General features: G+C 42.0%; 3 protein-coding genes across 5 annotated transcripts in view; 1 reads left to right on the top strand and 2 right to left on the bottom strand.

Moving 5' to 3' along the window:
• TMEM116 (transmembrane protein 116) overlaps positions 1 to 21,818 on the top strand; it is a 185,919-nt gene that overhangs the window by 133,124 nt on the left and 30,977 nt on the right. Inside the window, exon 11 of one of the 3 annotated variants that reach the window (XM_070399555.1) lies at positions 13,189 to 13,321. The exons of the other annotated variants lie outside the window; for them this stretch is intronic. Coding sequence (XP_070255656.1) covers positions 13,189 to 13,257 — 69 coding nt within the window. The 3' untranslated portion in view covers positions 13,258 to 13,321. Of the gene's footprint in view, positions 1 to 13,188; positions 13,322 to 21,818 lie in introns of those variants that run through there. 3 annotated transcript variants of the gene reach the window in all.
• Positions 6,751 to 9,222, bottom strand: LOC138997675 (disintegrin and metalloproteinase domain-containing protein 1-like). The gene has a single exon (XM_070399430.1). It carries the CDS (start codon positions 9,220 to 9,222, stop codon positions 6,790 to 6,792), a length of 2,433 nt encoding a protein of 810 aa, XP_070255531.1. The 3' UTR covers positions 6,751 to 6,789.
• LOC138997739 (F-actin-capping protein subunit alpha-1-like) lies at positions 14,091 to 15,540 on the bottom strand. Its single transcript, XM_070399562.1, has one exon. It carries the CDS (start codon positions 15,511 to 15,513, stop codon positions 14,653 to 14,655), a length of 861 nt encoding a protein of 286 aa, XP_070255663.1. The 5' UTR covers positions 15,514 to 15,540; the 3' UTR covers positions 14,091 to 14,652.

A 21,818-nucleotide genomic window follows, 5' to 3' on the forward strand; every position in this document is an offset into this window, starting at 1 on the left:
ATCCATTTGTAAGTGTATGCTTAGAGGTATTAAATACATATCATCACCGCTAGCCATCTTCTGACTCTTCATCTTGTAAAATTCAAACTCTGTATTCATTAATCCCCATTGCCTCCTTTCCCCCGCTCTAGCAGCTGCCATTCTACTTTCTGTCTCTATAATTTTGACAACCTGAGTGCCTCATACAGTGGAATCATACAGTATCTGTCTTTCTGTGACTGGCTTATTTTACTTAGCATAATGTCCTCAAGGTTCATTCTGTTGTGGACCAACATTCGCGAGAATAAGACCACCAACTCCAATTAGGTCTTAAACAGCAAGCGAGGATTTATTGAACTGGCCAGTGACTGCCACAGGCTTTCTCCTGTCACAGCCCCGAGCTTTGTGTTCCACGAGGTTTTATACACAGAAACCACAAACGTTCTTGATTTACAGTTACAAGGGTCTAATCAGGACCTTGACGCCGATGTCTGGGAGTGGGAGACTTGGAGTTATGCCTGGTTACCTATCCTTGACCCCATCCTTGTTAAAATTTTTTACTGACATTCAATTCCTCTCAATTCATGTTGTAGCATATTACAGAATTTCCTGTCTTTTTAATGATGAGTACATTCCATTGTATGTACATACCATACTTTATTCATCCATTCATTTGTCAATGGACACTTAATTTGCTTTATATTTTAGCTGTTATAAATAATGCTGCTATGAACATGGATATACAAACATAACTTCAAGCCCCTGGTTTAGATTCTTTTGGATATATACTCAGAAGTTGTATAGCTGGACCATATGGTAATTCTATCTTTAATTTTTTTATGTCATATTGTATTCCATAGGGCTGTGCCGTTTTCCATTCCCACCAACAGTACACAAGGACTTCCATATTCTTCAGATCCTCTCTCACACTAGTTATTGAAGAAACATCACTGGCCAGGCCCAGGAATATGTTTTATTGATTTTAGAGAGAGGGTTTTGTTTTTGTTTTTTTTTTATAAGGTGTGAGGTGGTATCTCATAGTAGGTTTGATTTGTACTCTCCGAAGATTAGTGATGTTGAATATCTTTTCCTGTGCTTATAGGCCATCGGTGTATATTTATTGAAGAAATATTCATTTGAGTCCTTTGCCCGTTGTCTGAATCAGGTTGTTGGTTTTTTTGTTGTTGAGGCTTAGGAGTTCTCTGTATGTTATGGATATTAATCTCTTCCCTGCTATGTGATTTTCAAATATCTTCTCTCTTATTCTTGTGTTATCTTTTTACTCTGTTCATAGTGGTTTTTGATTGACAAAACTTTTTTATTTTCATGAACTCCAGTTTGTCTTTTGTTGCCTGTGCCTTTGGTATCATATGTGAGAAATCATTGCCAAATCCAATTGATAGGGGCAGAAATAGAATGTTGGGGAACCAGCTAGAATTGTAAGAAATATTCATCATGCTCTGTTAACCGTAATTGTTTTGGTCTGATTAAAGAAGGCGCATTCTAACCTGGCTGGCAGTTACACACAGTCCTTTGAAGACCCTAGCCTTTGCATATCACTAAGCCCTTTGAAGATCGCCAGTCATTTTGCATACCTGCAGGCCTTTGCAAATCTCCAGCCTGCTTACCTGTTAACTGCCCATTTGGCATACCATTTGGCTCTTTCCCCATGAACCCAATATAAGCAGCTGGCTTATGGTGGGGTGCAGAGCAGATTTTTGTGGATGACCTGCTGCTCTGCCATATTGCCAGCAGTATTGGAATAAACATTCATATATGTTTGACTGGTGTATATGTTAGATTCTGGGGAAAGGTGGCCATCACATGGGTCTTTGAATTATATATATCCTATCTAATAAAAGGCTAATATGCAAATTGTCCCCTCGACTGGGAGTTTGACCAGGAGTTCAACCAGGGAATGGGGCTGGCCGGCCAACAGTCCGAGGCCCCTCCGCCCGGCCGGCCCCACCCCCGGTCACCCCCCAATGTGGGTGGGGCCATCTGGACCCCACCTGTGCACAAATTTGTGCACCGGGCCTCTAGTATATATATAAAAGGCTAATATGCTAAGTGTCCCTCCTACCTTCCAACCAGTCACTATGATGTGCACAGACCACCAGGGGGCAGACGCTTAACGCAGGAGCTGCTGAGCTGCAGTGACTTGGCAGCAACGGTTCTTGGGTGACACACCCTGAAACCAGAGAGGAGGGAGCCAGATTCCTCGAGGGGCCACGTGATTCCACCTTTGGCCGTGGGTTATGTTTTTGCTGGGGCACTGTTGGCCACAAATCTGGTTTACTGCACACTTGCGTTTGCATTCCACACCCTATATGACAGCAACTTTGCATAGTACCCTCTCACATTCCGGGACCCCTCGGGGGATGTTGGAGAGCTGGTTTCAGCCCATTCCCCTCAGATCAGGCCGAAGGACCCCACCTGCCAGAGGGATCCCGCTCACTCTGCAGACACAAGGGAGGGACCACGGGAGGTTGGCTCCAGGGAGTGTCTGGCCCCTCTCGCCCACTCCCGCCCTGCCGGCCACCTTCTAACTAATTTCCTTTCAAAGTGCACAAATTCGTGCACCAGGTCACTAGTTGTACTATATTAGAGTTAGAATCTTTTCATAAAAGGTTCAGGGAAATGGGGAGAAATACAATATATGCAGGCTTTTATGTCATTGCATAATTTTGATTCTGATGGAAATAGGAAGTAACTAAGCTGATCATTCAGAGAAAAGATGAGGTACCGGTAGTACCAAAAAGTAGAGAACATGAGGAGAAGGAGAAGGAGCAACAGGAACAGGAGGAGGCTGCTTTAGGGTCCATTGTTAAGGCTGTCCTCTGGTGTCAGGAATGGGATGATATACAGGCTCCAAGTGCTCCCAACAGCAAAGGAGCTCCCTCCCTATCCTGGAATCTCAGAAGCTGTAGACACTGTGAGAAAGCCTGAGACGGTTGACCCCTTCCCCTCAAAGATGAGGTGGGGTACTGAATTTGGAGGGGATAGGGCTAACTCCTTAGCAGGGCAATTTCCCCTCTGGGCCGTATACCAGTGGGAGCCACAGGGGATGGGCACCCAGCAGGATATTACTGGGCCCATTCCCCTTTCTTTACTTCAGATCTACTCAATTGGAAAAACTCCAATCCCTCTTACTGAGATGACCCTTTAAAAATTACAGGTTTGTAGATTCCATCTTTGCCACTCACAACCCCAATGGAGCCGATATTCAGGCCCTGCTCAACATCCTTTTAACTGAGGATGAAAAGAGACTAGTGCTTGGTAAGGCCAGAGAGGAAGCACTTCAGTTACATGAGAAAGGCCCGAATCACACCCCAGACCCTGCTCAAGGTATTCTGCTTGTCCAGCCTAGTTTAATTTAAACTAAACAACTTGAACACTATCAGAAGTGTATAGTAGGGGGGCTCAGGAAGGGGGTCCCCAAACAAAAGAGTTTGCATATGATACAGGCAGTTCGACAGAAAGTAGATGAAGATCCCTCTGCCTTCAAGAATGAATCTTTTAGGCTTACTAGAAATATGCGCATATAGATCCCCAGGCTGCAGAAAATATTCCTGTGGTTAACTGAACTTTCACTAGCCAGAGTTTTCCAGATATTAGAAAAAATGCAGAAGGTTGACGGGGCACATGGAATGGATCCCTCATAATTAGTTTATATTGCTTTTAAAGTTTTTAATAAAAGAGAAAATGAGAAGGCAACTGTCTTCCTGGGGCAAGCACATCATCAGAAACCATGGAGCAGGAAAGGGAAAGGAATGGGAAGAAAAGCCCCTCTGGAATATGATCAGTGTGCATTCTGCAGAGATAAAGCCACTAGAAAAGCTAGTGCTGAAAGAGGAAGGCTTTCCTAGGCCAAAAGGGAGCAGGCAAGAAATGCCTGAGGTCATGTTGAACAAAAGTCATAGGAGACTGTGATTTAAATGGAATGGACCTCCCAATAGTCAGAGGATTTTATTGCCACACCAAGTTTACATTGCGTACTCTAGATAACAGGGGAAAGCAATGGAAGTTCCTGAACTCCAGACTGTGGAGACAAAAATCAATTTCTGGGTTATCTTAGTCAGGACATGAGAGAGCCCAGTTGGATTACAGCAATGAAAGAGGCATGAGGTTTTACACACTTTGTCGGTCATGATTGCACCACTGATGTTCATTTCTTAAATAATTAAAAAAATGTTTTCTAATTGTGAGAAGAGCCGCCATGGCATTGTCAGTTACAAACTAATACAAGAACTTCATATTCTCATTTATTTCATTCCAGCACAACCTCATGCAGGACTTCTAAATATTTATTAGGTAACAAAAGTGGTATTGGATCTTTCTAAGAAATTTTTTAAAGAGTCAGCATTTTGCAAACATTTTTGGCAGAAGTCTGATCTTGCTTTTGAGAAAACATGTCAGTGAGAAATTTGGTGTCCAGTGGATCACTAAAATTCTATTCTGAAATTGTTTGTAAACATGACAAGTTAAAAAATGTAAATATTTAAATAAAAAATGTTTGCAACATTGTAATGTAAAACTTAGCAGAATTGCATCCTATCCTAAGGTTGGCTCTAGTAAATCCTTCCCGTGGTCAACATTTACTGGGCATTTACAATCAGCAGGGCCCTCAGAGCTGAACAAAAGATACAAACCTGCCACTCCATGATGTCAGAATGGAATGAAGAAAAGACACTTTCACCGATAATGACTATACAATGTGGTAGAAAACAGCATCCATTTGTAAGGCTTTTGTTTCATTAGAGTCAATGAGGGAAAAGCCATGTTCTGGGCGAGTAAAGACATGTCAGTTGTCTTCCTGGTCACTTTTTTTTTTTTTTTTACTGAAGGAAAAGACTCATGAGGCAGTGGAGAAGGTACATTCAGTCATAGCTGGGGTAGGATGTAGGTTCCACCTTTTACTAGCTCTAAGCAAAACTCTGTCTTTGTTTCCTCATCTGGAAGAAGATGGTCTAATGGAGTGAATGGGAGGGTTAAATTAAGACAATGAACGTGAAGTGTTAAGAATGATGTCTTGGCCCCTGCTGGTTTGGCTCAGTGGATAGAACATTGGCCTGCGGACTTAAGGGTCCCAGGTATGCTTCTGGTCAAGGGCATGTGCCCAGTGATTCTTTCTCATCATTGATGTTTCTATCTCTCTCTCCCTCTCCCTTCCTCTCAGAAATCAATAAAAATATATTAATAAAAAATGAATAATGTCTTGCACACAATTGATAATATTATTTTACATCCTTTGTGCTCTCCTACAGACAGTTAACAACCCTCCAGTGCTCTGTCCCTTTGGATTGTCAGGCAATAAAATATTAACTTAATAATGGAAATCAGAAATAAATATAATAAGAAAAGTAGAAAAAAAGAAATAGGAAAAAGGAATACTTCCAACTAGACTCAGCAGTGGACAAGCTTGCCTCTTGCCTAGGTTGCTTACTCTCTCCCATGTACTCAGACACAGGGTGATCACACCACCCTGGATCAGATAGAGCCCTTCCAGAGAGTCCCAAATCTAAGGTTTATAGACCACAGAAAGCCTAACTGATGCCTTATGTGAACACTGTTACTTACTTCTTATTTACTTTTTTATTTATATATTTTGTTAATACTCCTCCAAGGATATTTTTTCAATGATTTTTAGGGAGAGTAGAAGAGAGAGGGGAAAAGAGAGAGAAGCCCTAGCTGGTTTGGCTCAGTGGATAGAGCGTCAGCCTGCAGACTGAAGGGTCCCGAGTTCGATTACAGTCAAAGGCACATGCCTGGGTTGTGGGCCGGGTCCCCAGTAGGGGGTGTGCAGGAGGCAGCTGATCAATGATTCTCTCTCATCATTGATGTTTCTATCTCTTTCTCCCTCCCCCTTCCTCTCTGAAATCAATAAAAATATATTTTAAGAGAGAGAGAAACATCAATGTGAGAGAAACACATCAATTGGTTGCCACCTGCACATGCCCAACCAGGACCTGGGCCCCAACCAGAGGAGGAGCCTGCAACCAAGGTACATGCCCTTGACTGGAATTTAACCTGGAACCCTTTGGTCTGCAGGCCAACACTTACTCCACTGAGCCAAACAGGTTAGGGCTATTTTTTAATTTAAAATATTTTTATTTCATGGGTATACTTATTCAGTTCAATGAGAACTACAAATCAAATAACCTTCCTAATACAATGTGTAGTTGTGATTTGGATGAAAAAAACTGGCACAGATATATATGTCAAAAACAGATGATGGAAGGTAGCATTCTCTGAAAAACTGGTAACTCAAAAATTGGCCCAACTGCCCTAACGGGTTTGGCTCAGTGGATAGAGTGTCAGCCTGGGGACTGAAGGGTCCCAAGTTCGATTCCAGTCAAGGGCATGTACCTTGGTTGCTGGCACATCCCCAGTAGGCAGTGTGCAGGAGGCAGCTGATCGATGCTTCTCTCTCACTGATGTTTCTAACTCTCTATCCCTCTCCCTTCCTCTCTGTAAAAAGTCAATAGAGTATATTAAAAAAAAAAAAAGTGGGCCAACTAGGACAAGACTCTGATAGGAATGATCCATGAGAAGAGTTTATTTAAATGACTTAATGAAATGTGAAAAAGGAAAATATAGTAAAATGTTTTATAAATTATTTCACTTATACACATATAATTAATTAGTAAAAGATAGAAGAAAATCCCTCCTTTACATTAGCACATTTCTATAGTCTTTACAGTCCCCATCAGAGACACTTTTGCTGTCAATACCCACTTCACATTTACTCTACTGAGCCTCTTCCACCAAGTGTCTGAAGTGCTTGCTATAGAAGACTTCTTCCTATCACTACTCATTTTCTGTTGTTGACCCTTCCTCTCTTAATGTCATCGTCCTCTTCTTATGCAAGTGTTCTCTTCTTTTGGAGATCGCTTGTGAGCTCTGTAAAAAATCCTCGTCAGCCCCAAGATGGGCACCAATAATTAGACCGAAAAATATTACAAAAAATAAAAACCAGTAAAAGAAGATACAGAAACAAAAAATAAATACTATTATTAAAACAAAAAAGGGGAATACAAACAACAACACATCCTTGCTTTCATTTTCATCTCTATTCTCACCACCTTTGCCAAAATTTTCATGATCAACACCATAACTGTTCTTTTCATCCTCACTTGGATTTTCAACCTCTGTTTTGTCAGGAGAACCACTGTCCACACTCCCCCCATTTCCTGGAGTTCTGCAGTCGGGGGGTGCATAGCCAGCCTCACAGTGGCAGTGCCTTACATTGTTACAGACTCCTCTCCCATTGCACATTTCTGCTGGTCTGCAGTCATAGTTGAGCACAGCATGATCAGTGCAGGAGGAATTCATGCAGACTTTGTTTGGGGCACAAGCAGTGCCAGAGTGCACATCTCCCTCATCAGGGATATCAGTAATGTTATAGACATCCAAGCTCCAGCAGAAGTCACCTTCATAAGGAATCTGGATCAGTGTGTGATGGGGTTTGATGGATGGGACCCGTATAATATTTGTACATATAATTTTCCCACAAAATACATTATCATCAAAACACTTAACATATCTTGACATTGCCGAGGTGGGACGGCCACAGTTTCCAAACCAGTCCCCTTTGCTGTTCATTGAAATGTAACAGTTTTCTGGGGCTGACCGTGCAGTGTCCCCATACATAGCCATGCATTGATTATCAGGGTTCCTACACAGACCCCCAACACAGTAGTGCAGTCTACCGCACAACATCCCATCTTGCTTATAGGTGTCTGCGGGGCACTCTGCAGAGGTACCGTCACAATACTCTGGGAGGTCACACTCTCCCAAAGCAGAACGGCACATGGATCCCTTATTCTTCAATCGGCAACCAACACAGCAGAGTCCATCACTACATTCTGCACTCCCCTTCAGGCTACATGTTTGGTCACAGCACGGGTCAGTGTAACAGGCAGAACCACAGTCACACTGCTCCTCACCCTCCACCACACCATTTCCACAGTAGGAACCCCTCCGCAAGCGGCCTTTGTGCTGCTGAGGGTTGTTAAATAGGCAGGCCCCTCTGTGTTCCTGGAGGAACTGGTAGAAGTCGTCAGAGCTACAGTTGCTGAAGCCACTTTCTTTAGTGATATTGTCCTGCATGAGGCAGAGGGGTTTGTCTTTACAAATGCAGGCTGAGTGGTCGTGCCGAATACCCAAGTTGTGCCCAAGCTCATGGACCATGAGCGCTGCAAACAGCAGGACATCTTCATGATGGAAGGATTCAACAGCTGCTGCAAAACCACTTGAACAGGCACCATTGAGAAATGCCTGTCCCATACCCTGTGCAGGATGCTGTCCGACAATCATGTGGGCAACATCATGCTTCACACGATGGAGGAGCTTCTCTTGTCTCCAGCTGTTGAAATTCCCCAGTGTAACTTGCAGGTCCACTGGGACCTCTATGAGGTCCCCCTCGGTCCAAATCTCCATTCCAGCCAGCACCACCTCTGTGTTTATTCCCCTCGTGAAGCTGTTGGCCAGGGCAATGATGTGCATCACTCTCTGGACCGTCTCATTGACGTCACTGCCCCACATTTGGAACCGCTGGTTGTTGACCACAACAAACATCTCCACATACTTGGTGAGTGACCACAAGTAGGACAGCTCCTGTAGACCGCCAGGCTTCCTGCTCCCTTGTTGTCGGCTGGTGGACACCACTGGGCTGTCTTTGGAAGTGACACTGCAGGAGACTGGAGCTTGATGAGCCATGGTGTACAACACATGTTCAAACCGTTTTGAAGAGTCCGTGGGCTCAATGCCATAGGATTTCCCCTCCTTAATCAGGATGCCCCTGAGGCCTGAACAGGTGTTGACAGAAACAAAAGAACCCGGGAGTCCTTCTATGTAGCCTTCATAGTGACAGTCATGTGAGATGAAAGGCATTTCTTGTCCCAGGATGCCACTGTGGTAGCTGAAGACTGGAAAGTTCTTGATAAAATAGTCTGTCTTCACTTTCAGGTGAATCAGCTGTTTCTGGCCCTGCATAGATATCACATAAGATGCCTCTTCCCCTGGGTCTTGCCTTCCCTCAACTGTCAGAGCCTTGGGGATGACTATCTCATAGGACAAATAATATACTGACCCCAGGTCACAGCACAAGCTTGGCAGGAAAGTCAGTACCAACACCAGCACAATCCCCAACCTGACACGTGAAGATCCTGGCACCAGTACCAGCGCCAAGCCCTTCATCTGGGCAGCCCAGTTCTGAAGCACTCTGCTTGTCTCATACATAACCTCTTGGTTCCTCTGTAGAGAAGGTGGGCACTGACATGGCCCTAGTGAATCAGTGGCTGATGCAGGGCTTGTGTCCTTGAACAGAAGCGCTCCTTGACATACAGACCGTTAGGCACTGGGATTAGCCTCAGGTGTTGGCTGGCTGCATAAATGGTGGGTACTGCCTACCTCTGGCTGTGTCCTTTCTAGACTCTCTGACCTCTCTTATCCTTCAGATAGTGTCCTTTTTGTGGCTTCGTTCCATAGCATTAGCTTCAGTGATCCTTGGCTACAGTCCTTTGATATTGTGGTGATGTAATTACCAAGAAGGACTGCAAACCCTGGGAGAGGAAACAAAAACTCTGTGCCTTCCTCAACTGTGCCACACGGAACTTCCACCCTCCTGTGTCCGTTGCTCAGCCAACTACTAATGTTCCAGACCAGGCGGCTTGGAGATCATTGGTGGGCACACTCCATTGCCCATTTCCCCTCTTCTAAAACTCTTACTCTGTAACATATAAGCATCAAATTCAGGATATTATTGATCTCTCAATGAGGCTTTATAGTGTTATGCACATCTCTGAAGGCAGGCTGTTAGATAAGACAAGGTGGTGGCTGTCCTGTGCCTCAGGGTAGACCAGTGATGGCGAACCTATGACATGCGTGTCAGAGGTGACACGCGAACTCATTTTTTGGGTTGATTTTTCTTTGTTAAATGGCATTTAAATATATAAAATAAATATCAAAAATATAAGTCTTTGTTTTACTATGGTTGCAAATATCAAAAAATTTCTATATGTGACACGGCACCAGAGTTAAGTTAGGGTTTTTCAAAATGCTGACACGCCGAGCTCAAAAGGTTCGCCATCACTGGGGTAGACCTAAATGGGTTGATGATCATGGGGCAAGGGACAATACTCCAATTTTTTTTTAACATAATCAAAATTCAGTCTCTCAAGTTCTATTTATAACACTGTCGAAAAATGTGTTGGGAGAGGCCAACAGAGTAGCCTTCTCTTATGTGTGATTTTCATGGGCACATTGGCTGGTAACTCCAGGCACACACCCTTCTCTGGATGGCCCAGACATATCAGTACCCTATAATAATGCCAATTGAAGACCAGGTATCACAAAGTCTCCCGTGTTTGAAAATGACCTACATTTGTTCAATGCCCACTTCTGTTTTCATCCTTATACTAGTACATCCAAGTTTAAGAATAGAAGAACTAGCCAGGCCAGGGTCGCTCATTGGTTGAGTATCAACCTATGCACCAGGAGTTGCTGATTGGATTCGGGATCAGGACACATGCCCTGGTTTCAAGCATGATGCGCAGCCCGTGCATGAGCCCATCCATGTTGATTTTTCCCTCTCATAGATGTTCTATCTCTCCCTTATCTTTTTGTAAAAACATTTTTTAAATGTTTTTTTTTTAAATTTCTACTTTTTAAAATTAACTACAATTACTTATTGAATGAATAAATGACTCTCAGGTAATGATGCTATGATGTATCATCTGGTGCTCTGATGTATCATCTGTTGTATGTTATTTGTTTGTGCTCACTTCATGTCTGTCCTGAAAGAGTCAAAGTGTCTCTAGAAAAACCCACAATTATGCTGATGAATGGCACATTCATGACCTCAAAATGTACCTCCCTCTTCCTACATTTTGCTGGTCAGTTCACTTTCCTAATGTCTTCGTGCCTCATATTTTATTGAGAAAAATAAAAGCAATCAAATGTACTTTCACATGGAGACACCACTTGAGTCACCTGTATCTAAATTTTCCTCTGACTCTGGTAGATAAATTGTCCATACTCCAATCTAAGGCCAATTTGCTGCTTGTGTGTGGGGTCTACTTCCCTTAACAGTTTCTCATGGACTTAACTATTCCAACTGTCCCTTTTGTGTTTTATATCTGAAACATCTGTTTATCCATTGGACCTAATCTCATTATATGCTCTAATGTTTCATCTTTATCAAACCATCACTCTTAGCCCACATCACTCTCCAGTTGACATCCAGTATCTCCTCTCTGTTTCATACTGAAACTGGAAATATATATATGCATTCTGTTCCAATTTGCACCACTACTTTTTTCTTTTCTGAAATTTAAATTTTGAATCATAGTACAGTCACAAAATGTGAATAAAACATAAATATATTTTCAGTAAATTATTTAAGAGTGAACAATTCAGCACAGAGGATACGTGTGTCCTAGCCAGTTTTGCTCAGTGGATAGAGCATCTGCCTGCAGACTGAAGGGTCCCGGGTTCGATTCTGGTCAAGGCCACATTCCCAGGTTGTAGTCTTGATCCCCGGTGTGGGGTGTGCAGGAGGCAGCCGATCAATGATTCTCTCTCATCATTGATGTTTCTATCTCTCCATCTCCCTTCCTCTCTGAAATCAATAAAAATACATTTTTTTAAAAGAAAAAAGAAAGGACACATGTATTATGACTTAATTTATATGATGTTCCTTGAGTAGTCAAGTTGGTAGAAACAGAAAGTGAAGAAGTGGAGGTTACAGAAGCTGGGGAAAGAGTAATAAAACTGGTTCATGAAGACAGTTTCAGTTTGAGATTATGAAAACATTCTGGAAGTGGATGGTGGTGATAGTTGCACAACCATGTAAAATGTACTTAATGCCACTGAACTATATACACTTAGAAATAGTAAAGAGGGTTAATTTTATATTATGAATACGAGAGAGAGAGAGAGAGAGAAGAGAAAGCTACATAAGTCCAACTCTGATCAAGTAATCAACAGTTTTAGCTCGAAGTCACCCATGTGCCATTGCCAATCACATGTCCTCCTGCTTCAGGGATAATCCTGCCTCTGTCTTTTATGGTAACTACTTTGTGACTTTTCTTTCTCAATTTGCTTCCTAAATATGCATCACAGAATTTTTAAATTTTATTTGCTTTTTTAATCATACCTTTATTAAGATATAATTGACATACCATAATATTCACCCTTTAAAGTGTACACACCAGAAGATTGTAGTGTGCTTAGAAAATTATACGTGTCACAAAATCAATTTTAAAACATTTTCTCACCCCTAAGCAAAACATTAGTATCTATTATTAGTCACTCCCCATCTTCCCCTCCCCACAGCTCATGGCTACCACTACTCTACTCAATGATTTTGTCTATTCTAGACACTTCATAGCAGTGAAATCCTACATGTGGGAATCTTCTGTGGCTGGCTTATTTCACGTAGCATAACGTTTCCAAGGATTAGCCATGAGGAAAATTGCATCAAAATTCCCTTTCTTTTGGCCAAATAATGTTCTTTTCGTGTGGATATACCACATTTTACTTTTTTTTTTGAGGATTTGATCAAATTCTTCTTTCTTTTTTTTTTAATTAAATCTTTATTGTTCAGATCATTACATTTGTTCCTCTTTTTTCCCCCCATAACTCCCCTCCTTCCAGCTCCCACCCCACCCTCTGCCCTCACTCCCCACCCACTGTCCTCAGCCATAGGTGCACGATTTTTGTCCAGTCTCTTCCCGCATTTCCCACACCCCTTTTCCCCCCAAGAATAGTCAGTCCATTCCCTTTCTATGTCCCTGATTCTATTATAATCACCAGTTCATTCTGTACATCAGGTTATTTATTCACTTGATTCTTAGATTCATTTGTTGGTAGATGCATATTTGTTGTTCATAATTTGTATCTTTACCTTTTTCTTCTTCCTCCTCTTCTTAAAGGATACTTTTCAGCATTTCATATAATACTGGTTTGGTAGTGATGAACTCCTTTAGCTTTTCCTTATCTGTGAAGCTCTTTATCTGACCTTCAATTTTGAATGATAGCTTTGCTGGATAAAGTAATCTTGGTTGTAGGTTCTTGGTATTCATCACCTTGAATATTTCTTGCCATTCCCTTCTGGCCTGCAAAGTTTCTGTTGAGAAATCAGCTGACAGTCGTATGGGTATTCCCTTATAAGTAACTGAGTTTCTTTTTTTTTTTTTTTTTTAGAACAAAACAGGTATATTTCTATTGGACTACCTGATACAGAGGATGGTGTGGTATGGATGGATAGTATGAATGACAAATAATACAAATATATTTTATTTGAAATAAACAAATATGCTTACACAGCTCAATAGGTCTCTTGGAAACAAATTCTTGCTTGACTGTATTACTGAGCAAAAACAAAGCTGAAGCACAAACACCCTTCTTTTTTGACATGTATATGCAGATAGGAAGACACTACTTGGTTTTTAAAAAACTGACCTTCCCTTAAGGCCTGGTCATAGAAGTGTAAACAATGTAAATGAATCCACCATTTCAGTTGTCATATCATATCTATGTCACCTGTGTATTCTGAGATCACACATATACCTGCCCATAAACCTAGAAGGGTTGCTATATCACAGTTACATTTAAGTTCTTGGCAGGCAGGACTGAGGAAAAGTCATGTAGAACAAGTTTTACATCCTATTTAGAACAAATCACTAGTATTCCCTTAAATAACAGGCTACAATAGAAAGATACTGCTGGGAAGTTATCCTTTTCACTTTGGTTCATTTTTAGGTTTTGTTTGTGATTTACAGAGCTGTTTGATTTGTTTGCCTATAGTACAATCCTGCCACATGTATTAAAGCACAGATACCTATTATTTCTTCATCTTCATTTTTCAACTCTGATACTCTACTACATCCCTCGTATGTCAGCAGTTCTGGAATATTAAAAAAACAATAATGGGTAAAACTCTGCTAAAAATGCAGATATCTTCAACTACAATGGTACTAGACGGGAAGGAGACAATAAGGAAGGGAAAAAAGCAAACACGTTCATGTGCAGGGAATGTGGTTCAAGTCTTTGGATTTAAAAACAACTTCTCCGGAGAAGCTGGCTATAATAGAATTTCCAGAAAACTTCCTGTGCCCAACAAAAGACCTGAAAAGCCCCGATCCAAACTTTTGAAAACTACAGTTACGCAATGCTCTAAGAGATGATCAAGGCAGTTGAGGGAGAGGATGGATGTGTCTTCCATTTGGCTACAGTTGGTAGCACAGCCTCTTTAGCTGTTGATGATCAGTATAAACCATGGAAGTACCAGGTGTGCTCTGAAGGACAGGGGTATAAAAGCAGTGAACATATTACCTGTCTATATCAGAAACAGGGCTTTATGGCTAGGAAAATTTTCTAAACAGTAAAATGACTCCAGGATAGACCTTTCTCTCCATCATTAAATGTGGCAGAATTAAAAAAAAAAAATTTACAAGTAGATATAGTGAAAACAGAAAATTACAAGTCAGAGAACATAAAAGTATCAAGACAATGCTATAGGTTCAACAGTATTCCATGAGGCTAGAAAACCTGTTAACTTTGAAAGCCCTAGCAAAATATCACTCTTGTTTATAAATCACTTATTTATCATATGACCATACATTGAAACCTTTCTTTCCATGTACTGAAGAATCTTAAATCAAGCCTTTAAGCATTCTGCACTTCTTTGCCAATCTTGTAGCTGAGTATCTTGTTCCAGTCAATTTTGGTGCGGGTAACTGGAAGCTGCCGGCGCAAGGCCTTGAATGTGGTGTCTGACATTGTTTGATAGTTTTCACTAATTGCTGTCTGATACTCATTTTCTGCATGTTCTATGATTTTAATAAACTCCTTGGCAGTTTGTGCTTCATTCGAAACAGTTACTGAATCCTGTACATCTTTATGACTAACCAACTGAACATTGCCATCTTCATAATAGTGTACCTGAATCTTAAGTACTCCAACCACCTGGGCTGTAGGTGGTGTGATGGTGAACTTCCATTCTGATCTCCAACGACCATTCCAGAAATTTTTAGGCTGAAACTGGTGGCTTTCAATACACGCAATAATGGTCTGTTGCCCATCTATAGTTTTAGCATAAACAGTACAGAAGCCACTGGAATAATGGTCTTTCACATAGGCCCTTAAAGCGCTGTCACAGGATTCTCTCCAAGACTTCAGACCTCCATCTACTTCCTCTGGCTGGGGGTCACTTGCTTCTTTCCGTAAGTGATCAAACTTAAAGGAAATTTTGTTTCTGGGATCTAAAAATCTACTATTACCCAAGTCACCGTGTTCTGTAATTAAGACCTGATCTTCACATCCTTCTATCTTCACAGGTGTGAACTGATCCATGTTATACTGGGCAAATGCATGTGCTGCCCCTTCCCTGAGGAGATTGTCATTACTAAGTAGTAGCCGAACATCATTGAATACTTCATTAAATTCCCCTGGTGGTGCATGAGTGATGAATTTAGCAGCTATGCGTACCTTCTCCTCATCCGACACCCGATCCTCGAAGTCGGCCATCTTGGGCTGCTCTGGCCCAGCACGGCCGGGCGCGAGGCAGGCCGGGAAGGAAGCTGACTGAGTTTCTTTCTCTTGCTGCTTTTAAGATTCTCTCTTTGTCTTTTGCTCTTGGCATTTTAATTATGATGTGTCTTGGTGTGGCCCTCTTTGGATTCCTTTTGTTTGGGGTTCTCTGCGCTTCCTGGGCCTGTAAGTCTATTTCTTTTACCAGGTGGGGGAAGTTTTCTGTCATTATTTCTTCAAATAGGTTTTCAATATCTTGCTCTCTCTCATCTTCTGGTACCCCTATAATTCTGATGTTGGTACGTTTGAAGCTGTCCCAGAGGCTCCTTATACTATCTTCATATTTTTGGGTTCTTTTTTCATTTTGCTTTTCCGGTTGGGTGTTTCTCGCTTCTTCACATTTCAAATCTTTGACTTGATTCTTGCGCTCCTCTGGTCTGCTGTTGGGAGTCTGTATAATATTCTTTATTTCAGTTAGTGTATGCTTACTTTCTAGATGGTCCTTTATCACTCCATCGAGGGTCTCATTAGATTTCCTGTACATCCCATCAAGTTTATCGATAGACTCTAGAAGCCTCTTGAGAGACCTCAAAAGTGTGGTTCTGAACTCAATATCCTCCCTTGATAGTTTTGTCCTGTTTCTTTGTCTCCGCATTTTTTTTACACTTTCTTGGTACACCCCCTAGTGGTCTTTGTGCGCAGTCTTGTTGTAGTTAAGCCTTGATTGTTATAGTTAATACTAGAGGGATTTGACCTCCAGGCCGACTGGCTGTGATAATCAGCTGTGTTTGCAGTGGAAGAACTTGTGTCCTCTAGGGAGGTGCTAATCTAGCCTTTGCCTGAGGCTATCCGGCAAATGGCTCTGTGCAGGGCTTGGGCGGGGCGGGTCCCACGGGATCAACAGGGCGGAGGAGGGAGCAGTTATGGCTGCTCTCAGTCCGTCCCCAGGGGCTCTGCCTCTCTGTCCCAGCAAGCGCTGCAAACCTCGGAGGGACCAAAGCCAGACAGTCCTGCTTCTCCTGTTTGGGTCTGGGTCCCTAGAGACTCGCCCAGATCTGGAGCTCTGAGTCTGAAGCTCCCTCTGGATTGAAACAGACAACCACGCCCTCAGCCACCAGCCCGCGCCACTGCGCACCTTAGTATTTTACTTCAGCACTGCGCCTCCTCTGATTCTCGGTTCCTCCTAGTTGTAGAACTTCCATTCAGCCAGCCTTCCTGTGGTTCTGGATGATGTCCGTTCTGTCTTTTAGTTGTATTTTTGAAGTGGTTGTTCGAGGCAGCAAACTCCTGCGTTAACCTATGCCGCCATCTTGGTTTTTCTTTCCACATTTTACTTTTAGATACATCTGTTGATGAACATTTTGGTTGTTACTACTTTGGGACTACTGTGAATAATACTGCTATGGACATTTGAGTACAAATTTTTGCATGGATATATGTTTGCATTTGTCTTAGGTAGATACTTAGGAGTGGAATTGTTTGGTCATGTGAGAACTCTGTTTATCCTCTGGAGGAATTTCCCAAGCAGCTACACAATTTCACATTTCTGCCAGCAATGAATGCGGCTTCCAATTCCTCCTCCTATCACTGATATTTGTTATTTTCTACTTTTTAAATTATAGCCATTCTAGTGGTTGTGAAGTGATAGCTCGTAGTTTTGATCTGCAATTCTTTAATAATTAACGATGTTACACACCTTTTCATATTCTTTTTGGTCACTATCTTCTTTGTAGAAATGTCTATTTACATCTTTTCCCTTATAAAATTGGGTGTCCTTTTCTTAATTGTAAGACTCATTAATATTTCCTGGGGCCCTAACCAGTTTGGCTCAGTTGATAGAGCATCGGCCTGCGGACTCAAAGGTCCCAGGTTCGATTCTGGTCAAGGGCATGTACCTTGGTTGTGGGCACATCCCCAGTAGGGGGTGTGCAGGAGGCAGCTGATCGATGTTTCTAACTCTCTATCCCTCTCCCTTCCTCTCTGTAAAAAATTAATAAAATATATATTTTTAAAATATTTCCTGGGTACTGGTCTCTATCAGATATGATTTGCAAATATTTTCTCTCATTCTGTCTTTCCCCTTTTTAAAAAAGATTTTTCTATTGATTTTTAGAGAGAGAGAAATGGAAAGGGGAAAGACAGAGAGACTGATCTGAAAGTAAGAACCTTAGAGAGCCCAGTTAAATGAACCAAGCATGAGATTGCAAACACTTTATCAGCCATGATTCCATCTCTGATGTTCTCTTCTTAAATAATTTAATATTTTCTAACTGAGAAGAGCCACTGTGGCCTTGTTGTACACAAATTGATTAAAAAACTTCATAACCTCATGCAAGACTTCCATAATTTTATTAAATATGAAAGGTGGTATTGGAATTTTTCAAAAATTCTTCCATAGTTCTAAAAATGTAAAGCTTACGCTGGCTGGTGTGGCTCAGTTGGTTGGGCATCATCCCATGCACCAAAAGGTTGCCAGTTTGATGCCCGTTCAGGGAACATGCCCAGGCTAGTTTCGGGCTAAATCCCCAGTAGGAGGCAGTGAATCAATGTTACATTCTCACAATGATGTTTCTCTCTCTCTGTTCCTTTATCTCCAAAAATCAATGAAAAACATTTTTAAATATGTAAAGCTTAATGTCCAGAAGCAAGGGGAGTATTAATTTTAAAGCATCAGCATTTTGCAAATATTCTTGGTAGAAGTCTGCTTTTGCTTTTGAAAAAACATGTCAGTGAACATATTTGCCCAATGGAAGCACCAAAATTCTATCTTTGATATTAAGTTCATAAACACCAGAAGTTTAAAAAAAATTATGTACGTTTTCAAAAAGTTTTGCAACTTTGTAATGTAAAACTTTAGCGTCCCTCTGACATTGATAATGTCATCCCTGTTTAACGTATTTTATTTTTCCTTCCATTGAGCGCTAGAGAAGAGAGTAGAGTTTGATTGCAAGTTATAAGAACAATACTAAAAGCATGTCCTACAGGGACAAGAAAAGATGTCAGGTGGGGACATCCAAAGAAAAGGGACCTGTACAAGTCTCCCAGGGAGGGCCATGACTTCTGGATTTCAGGAACAATATTGGCAACATCAAATCTGTTCTTTTAAACTTTGTAATTTTCCTTTGTTTCTACAAATCTGGGTAAAAATCTAGAGCCTGGACTTAGCTATACTTTGGAGAATAAGGGAAGGGTCTGGGTTTTCCTGGCCTGAGCAAGCACAGAGAGTACAGTAGCCACCCACGGAAGGCAGATTAAGGACAGCAAGCAGTCACTGTCAGAGTTTCCTGGGGCAGTCTCCAGGGACTTGAGAGACTAGCAACACAGATTATTGGAACCTGTAAGCTAGCATCCCTCAGAATCACCCAGACATAATGGGGAGAGGAATCAGGTGAAAGAGTCCGCACTGCATAGAAGCAGTTACACATAATACAGAACACTGAACTGCGGACCTGGCACTTCCAGACCCAATTATCCTACCTTCTCTCCTGCCCACTTAAAAGTTGGTCACTTCTCGCCCTAGCTGTTTTGGCTCAGTGGATAGAGCATTGGCCTACAGACCAAAGGGTCCCAGGTTTGTTTCCAGTCGAGGGCACATATCTTGGTTGTAGGCTCATACCCTGGTGGGGGCCAGGCCCTGGTCGGGGAATGTGTAGGAGGCAACCAATCGATGTGTTTCTCTCACATCAATGTTTCTCTCTTCTTTCCCTCTTTCTTCCACTCTCTCTAAAAGATCAATGGAGCCCTAACTGGTTTGGCTCAGTGGATAGAGCATCGGCCTACGGACTGAAAGGTCCCAGGTTCAATTTTGGTCAAGGGCATGTACCTTGGTTGCAGGCACATTTCCAGTAGGAGGTGTGCAGGACGCAGCTGATGGATGTTTCTCTCTCATCGATGTTTCTAACTCTCTATCCCTCTCCCGTCCTCTCTGTAAAAAAATCAATAATATATATATATTTTTTAAAAGATCAATGGAAAAATATACTCAGGTGAGGATTAACAATAACAAAAAATAGTCACTTCCCTGGTATAGTCTATCCTAAAGAGCTTCAACTGTCAATCCCTGGAGTTTGGGGATTTCACACATTTTAAGATTCACCTTGCAATATATAAATATGTCCAATTTTGTCACTTTTTCAAAGGACTTCATTCAAAGAGCTGTTTCCTGCTTTTAGACTGGTCTTGTACACCTGAGGGTTAGTCATAAGAACCACAATGAAAAATTAAAAATAGTCTATACAGAGGAGAAACCAAGATGGCGGCATAGGTAAACACCGGAGTTTGCTGCCTCGAACAACCACTTCAAAAATACAACTAAAAGACTGAACGGACATCAACCAGAACCACAGGAAGGCTGGCTGAGGAGAGACTCTTCAACTAGAAGGAAAAACAGCAGCATTCCGAGGCTCAGAGGAGGCGCAGTGTGGAAAATTTAAAGGTACGGTGGTGCAGCGGTGCGCGCGCAAAGCGGGCTGGTGGCTGAGGGCGCGGTTGTCGTTTTCAATCAGGAGTGAGTCTCAGACTCTGGGCTACAGATCCGGGCGAGTCTCTAGGGACCCAGACTCAAACGGGAGAAGCGGGACTGTCTGGCTACAGTCCCTCCGAGGTTTGCAGCAGTTGCTGGAACAGAGAGGCAGAGCCCCTGGGGACGGACTGAGAGCAGCCATAGCTGCTCCCTCCCCCCGCCCTGTTGAGCCCGCCCCGCCCAAGCCCTGCGCAGAGCCATTTGCCAATCGCCTCAGGCAAAGGCTGGATTAGCGCCTCCCCAGAGGACTGAAGTTTTCCACACAGCTGATTCCTACAGCCAGTCGGCCTGGTGGTCAAATCCCTCTAGTGTTTACTACAACAATTAAGGCTTGGCTAGAACAAGACTGTGCACAAAGACCACAAGGGGGTGCACCAAGAAAGCATAAAAGATGCGGAGACAAAAAAACATGACAGAAATGGAGGATATGGAGCTAAAAATCGCAATTTTGAGGGCTTGCTATAAACTTGAGCAGAGCCTCACGAAAACTAATGAGACCCTCGATGCTACGATAAAGAAATTAGAAAGTAAACATACACGGACTGAAATAAAGAATATTATACCCAATAGCAGACCAGAGGAGCACAAGAATCAAACCAAAGATTTGACAAAAAACACCCAACTGGAAAAGCAAAATGAAAAAAGAATCCGAAAGTGTGAAGATAGTGTAATGAGCCTCTGGGACAGTTTCAAGCGGACCAATATCAGAATTATTGGGGTGCCAGAAGATGAGAGACAGCAAGATATTGAAAACCTATTTCAAGAAATAATGGCAGAAAACTTCCCCCACCTGGTGAAAGAAATGGACTTACAGGTCCAAGAAGCGCAGAGAACCCCAAACAAAAGGAATCCAAAGAGGACCACACCAAGACACATCATCATTAAAATGCCAAGAGCAAAAGACAAAGAGAGAATCTTAAAAGCAGCAAGAGAAAGAGACTCAATTACCTACAAGGGAATACCCATACGACTGTCAGCTGATTTCTCAACAGAAACTTTGCAGGCCAGAAGGGAATGGCAAGAAATATTCAAAGTGCTGAATACCAAGAACCTACAACCAAGATTACTTTATCCAGCAAAGCTATCATTCAGAATTGAAGGTCAGATAAAGAGCTTCACAGACAAGGAAAAGCTAAAGGAGTTCATCACCACTAAACCAGTATTATACGAAATGCTGAACGGTATCCTTTAAGAAGAGGAAGAAGAAAAAGGTAAAGATACAAATTATGAACAACAAACATGCATCTATCAACAAGTGAATCTAAGAATCAAGTGAATAAATAATCTGATGTACAGAATGAACTGGTGATTATAATGAATCAGGGACATAGAAAGGGAATGGACTGACTATTCTTGGGGGGGAAGGGGAATGGGAGATTCGGGAAGAGACTGGACAAAAATCGTGCACCTATAGATGAGGACAGTGGGTGGGGAGTGAGGGCGGAGGGTGGGGCGGGAACTGGAAGGAGGGGAGTTATGGGGGGGGGGAAGAGGAACAAATGTAATCTGAACAATAAAAGTTTAATTAAAAAAAATAGTCTATACAATTTCTATATTTGCTAAATTTTTGTCAAATATTGTGAAATCCTAAATAGGTCTTACTGATGGATCCCCAAATATCTACCTGACTTTTGGTCCTTAACACATGCCATTAAATTAGATAAGAATGATTACCCTGTACCTAAATCATGATTCCCTTATATTTGTTAAGTTTTGAAAATACGTGATGTTTATTATCTTTTAGTATACTCACCATCAGCATGTGCATAGTCAGGAAGGT

Source organism: Myotis yumanensis, unplaced genomic scaffold (genome assembly GCF_028538775.1).
Source record: "Myotis yumanensis isolate MYYU_CA2020_CCGP unplaced genomic scaffold, mMyoYum1.0.hap1 SCAF_19, whole genome shotgun sequence".
In the NCBI taxonomy this organism is placed as follows: domain Eukaryota; kingdom Metazoa; phylum Chordata; class Mammalia; order Chiroptera; family Vespertilionidae; genus Myotis; species Myotis yumanensis.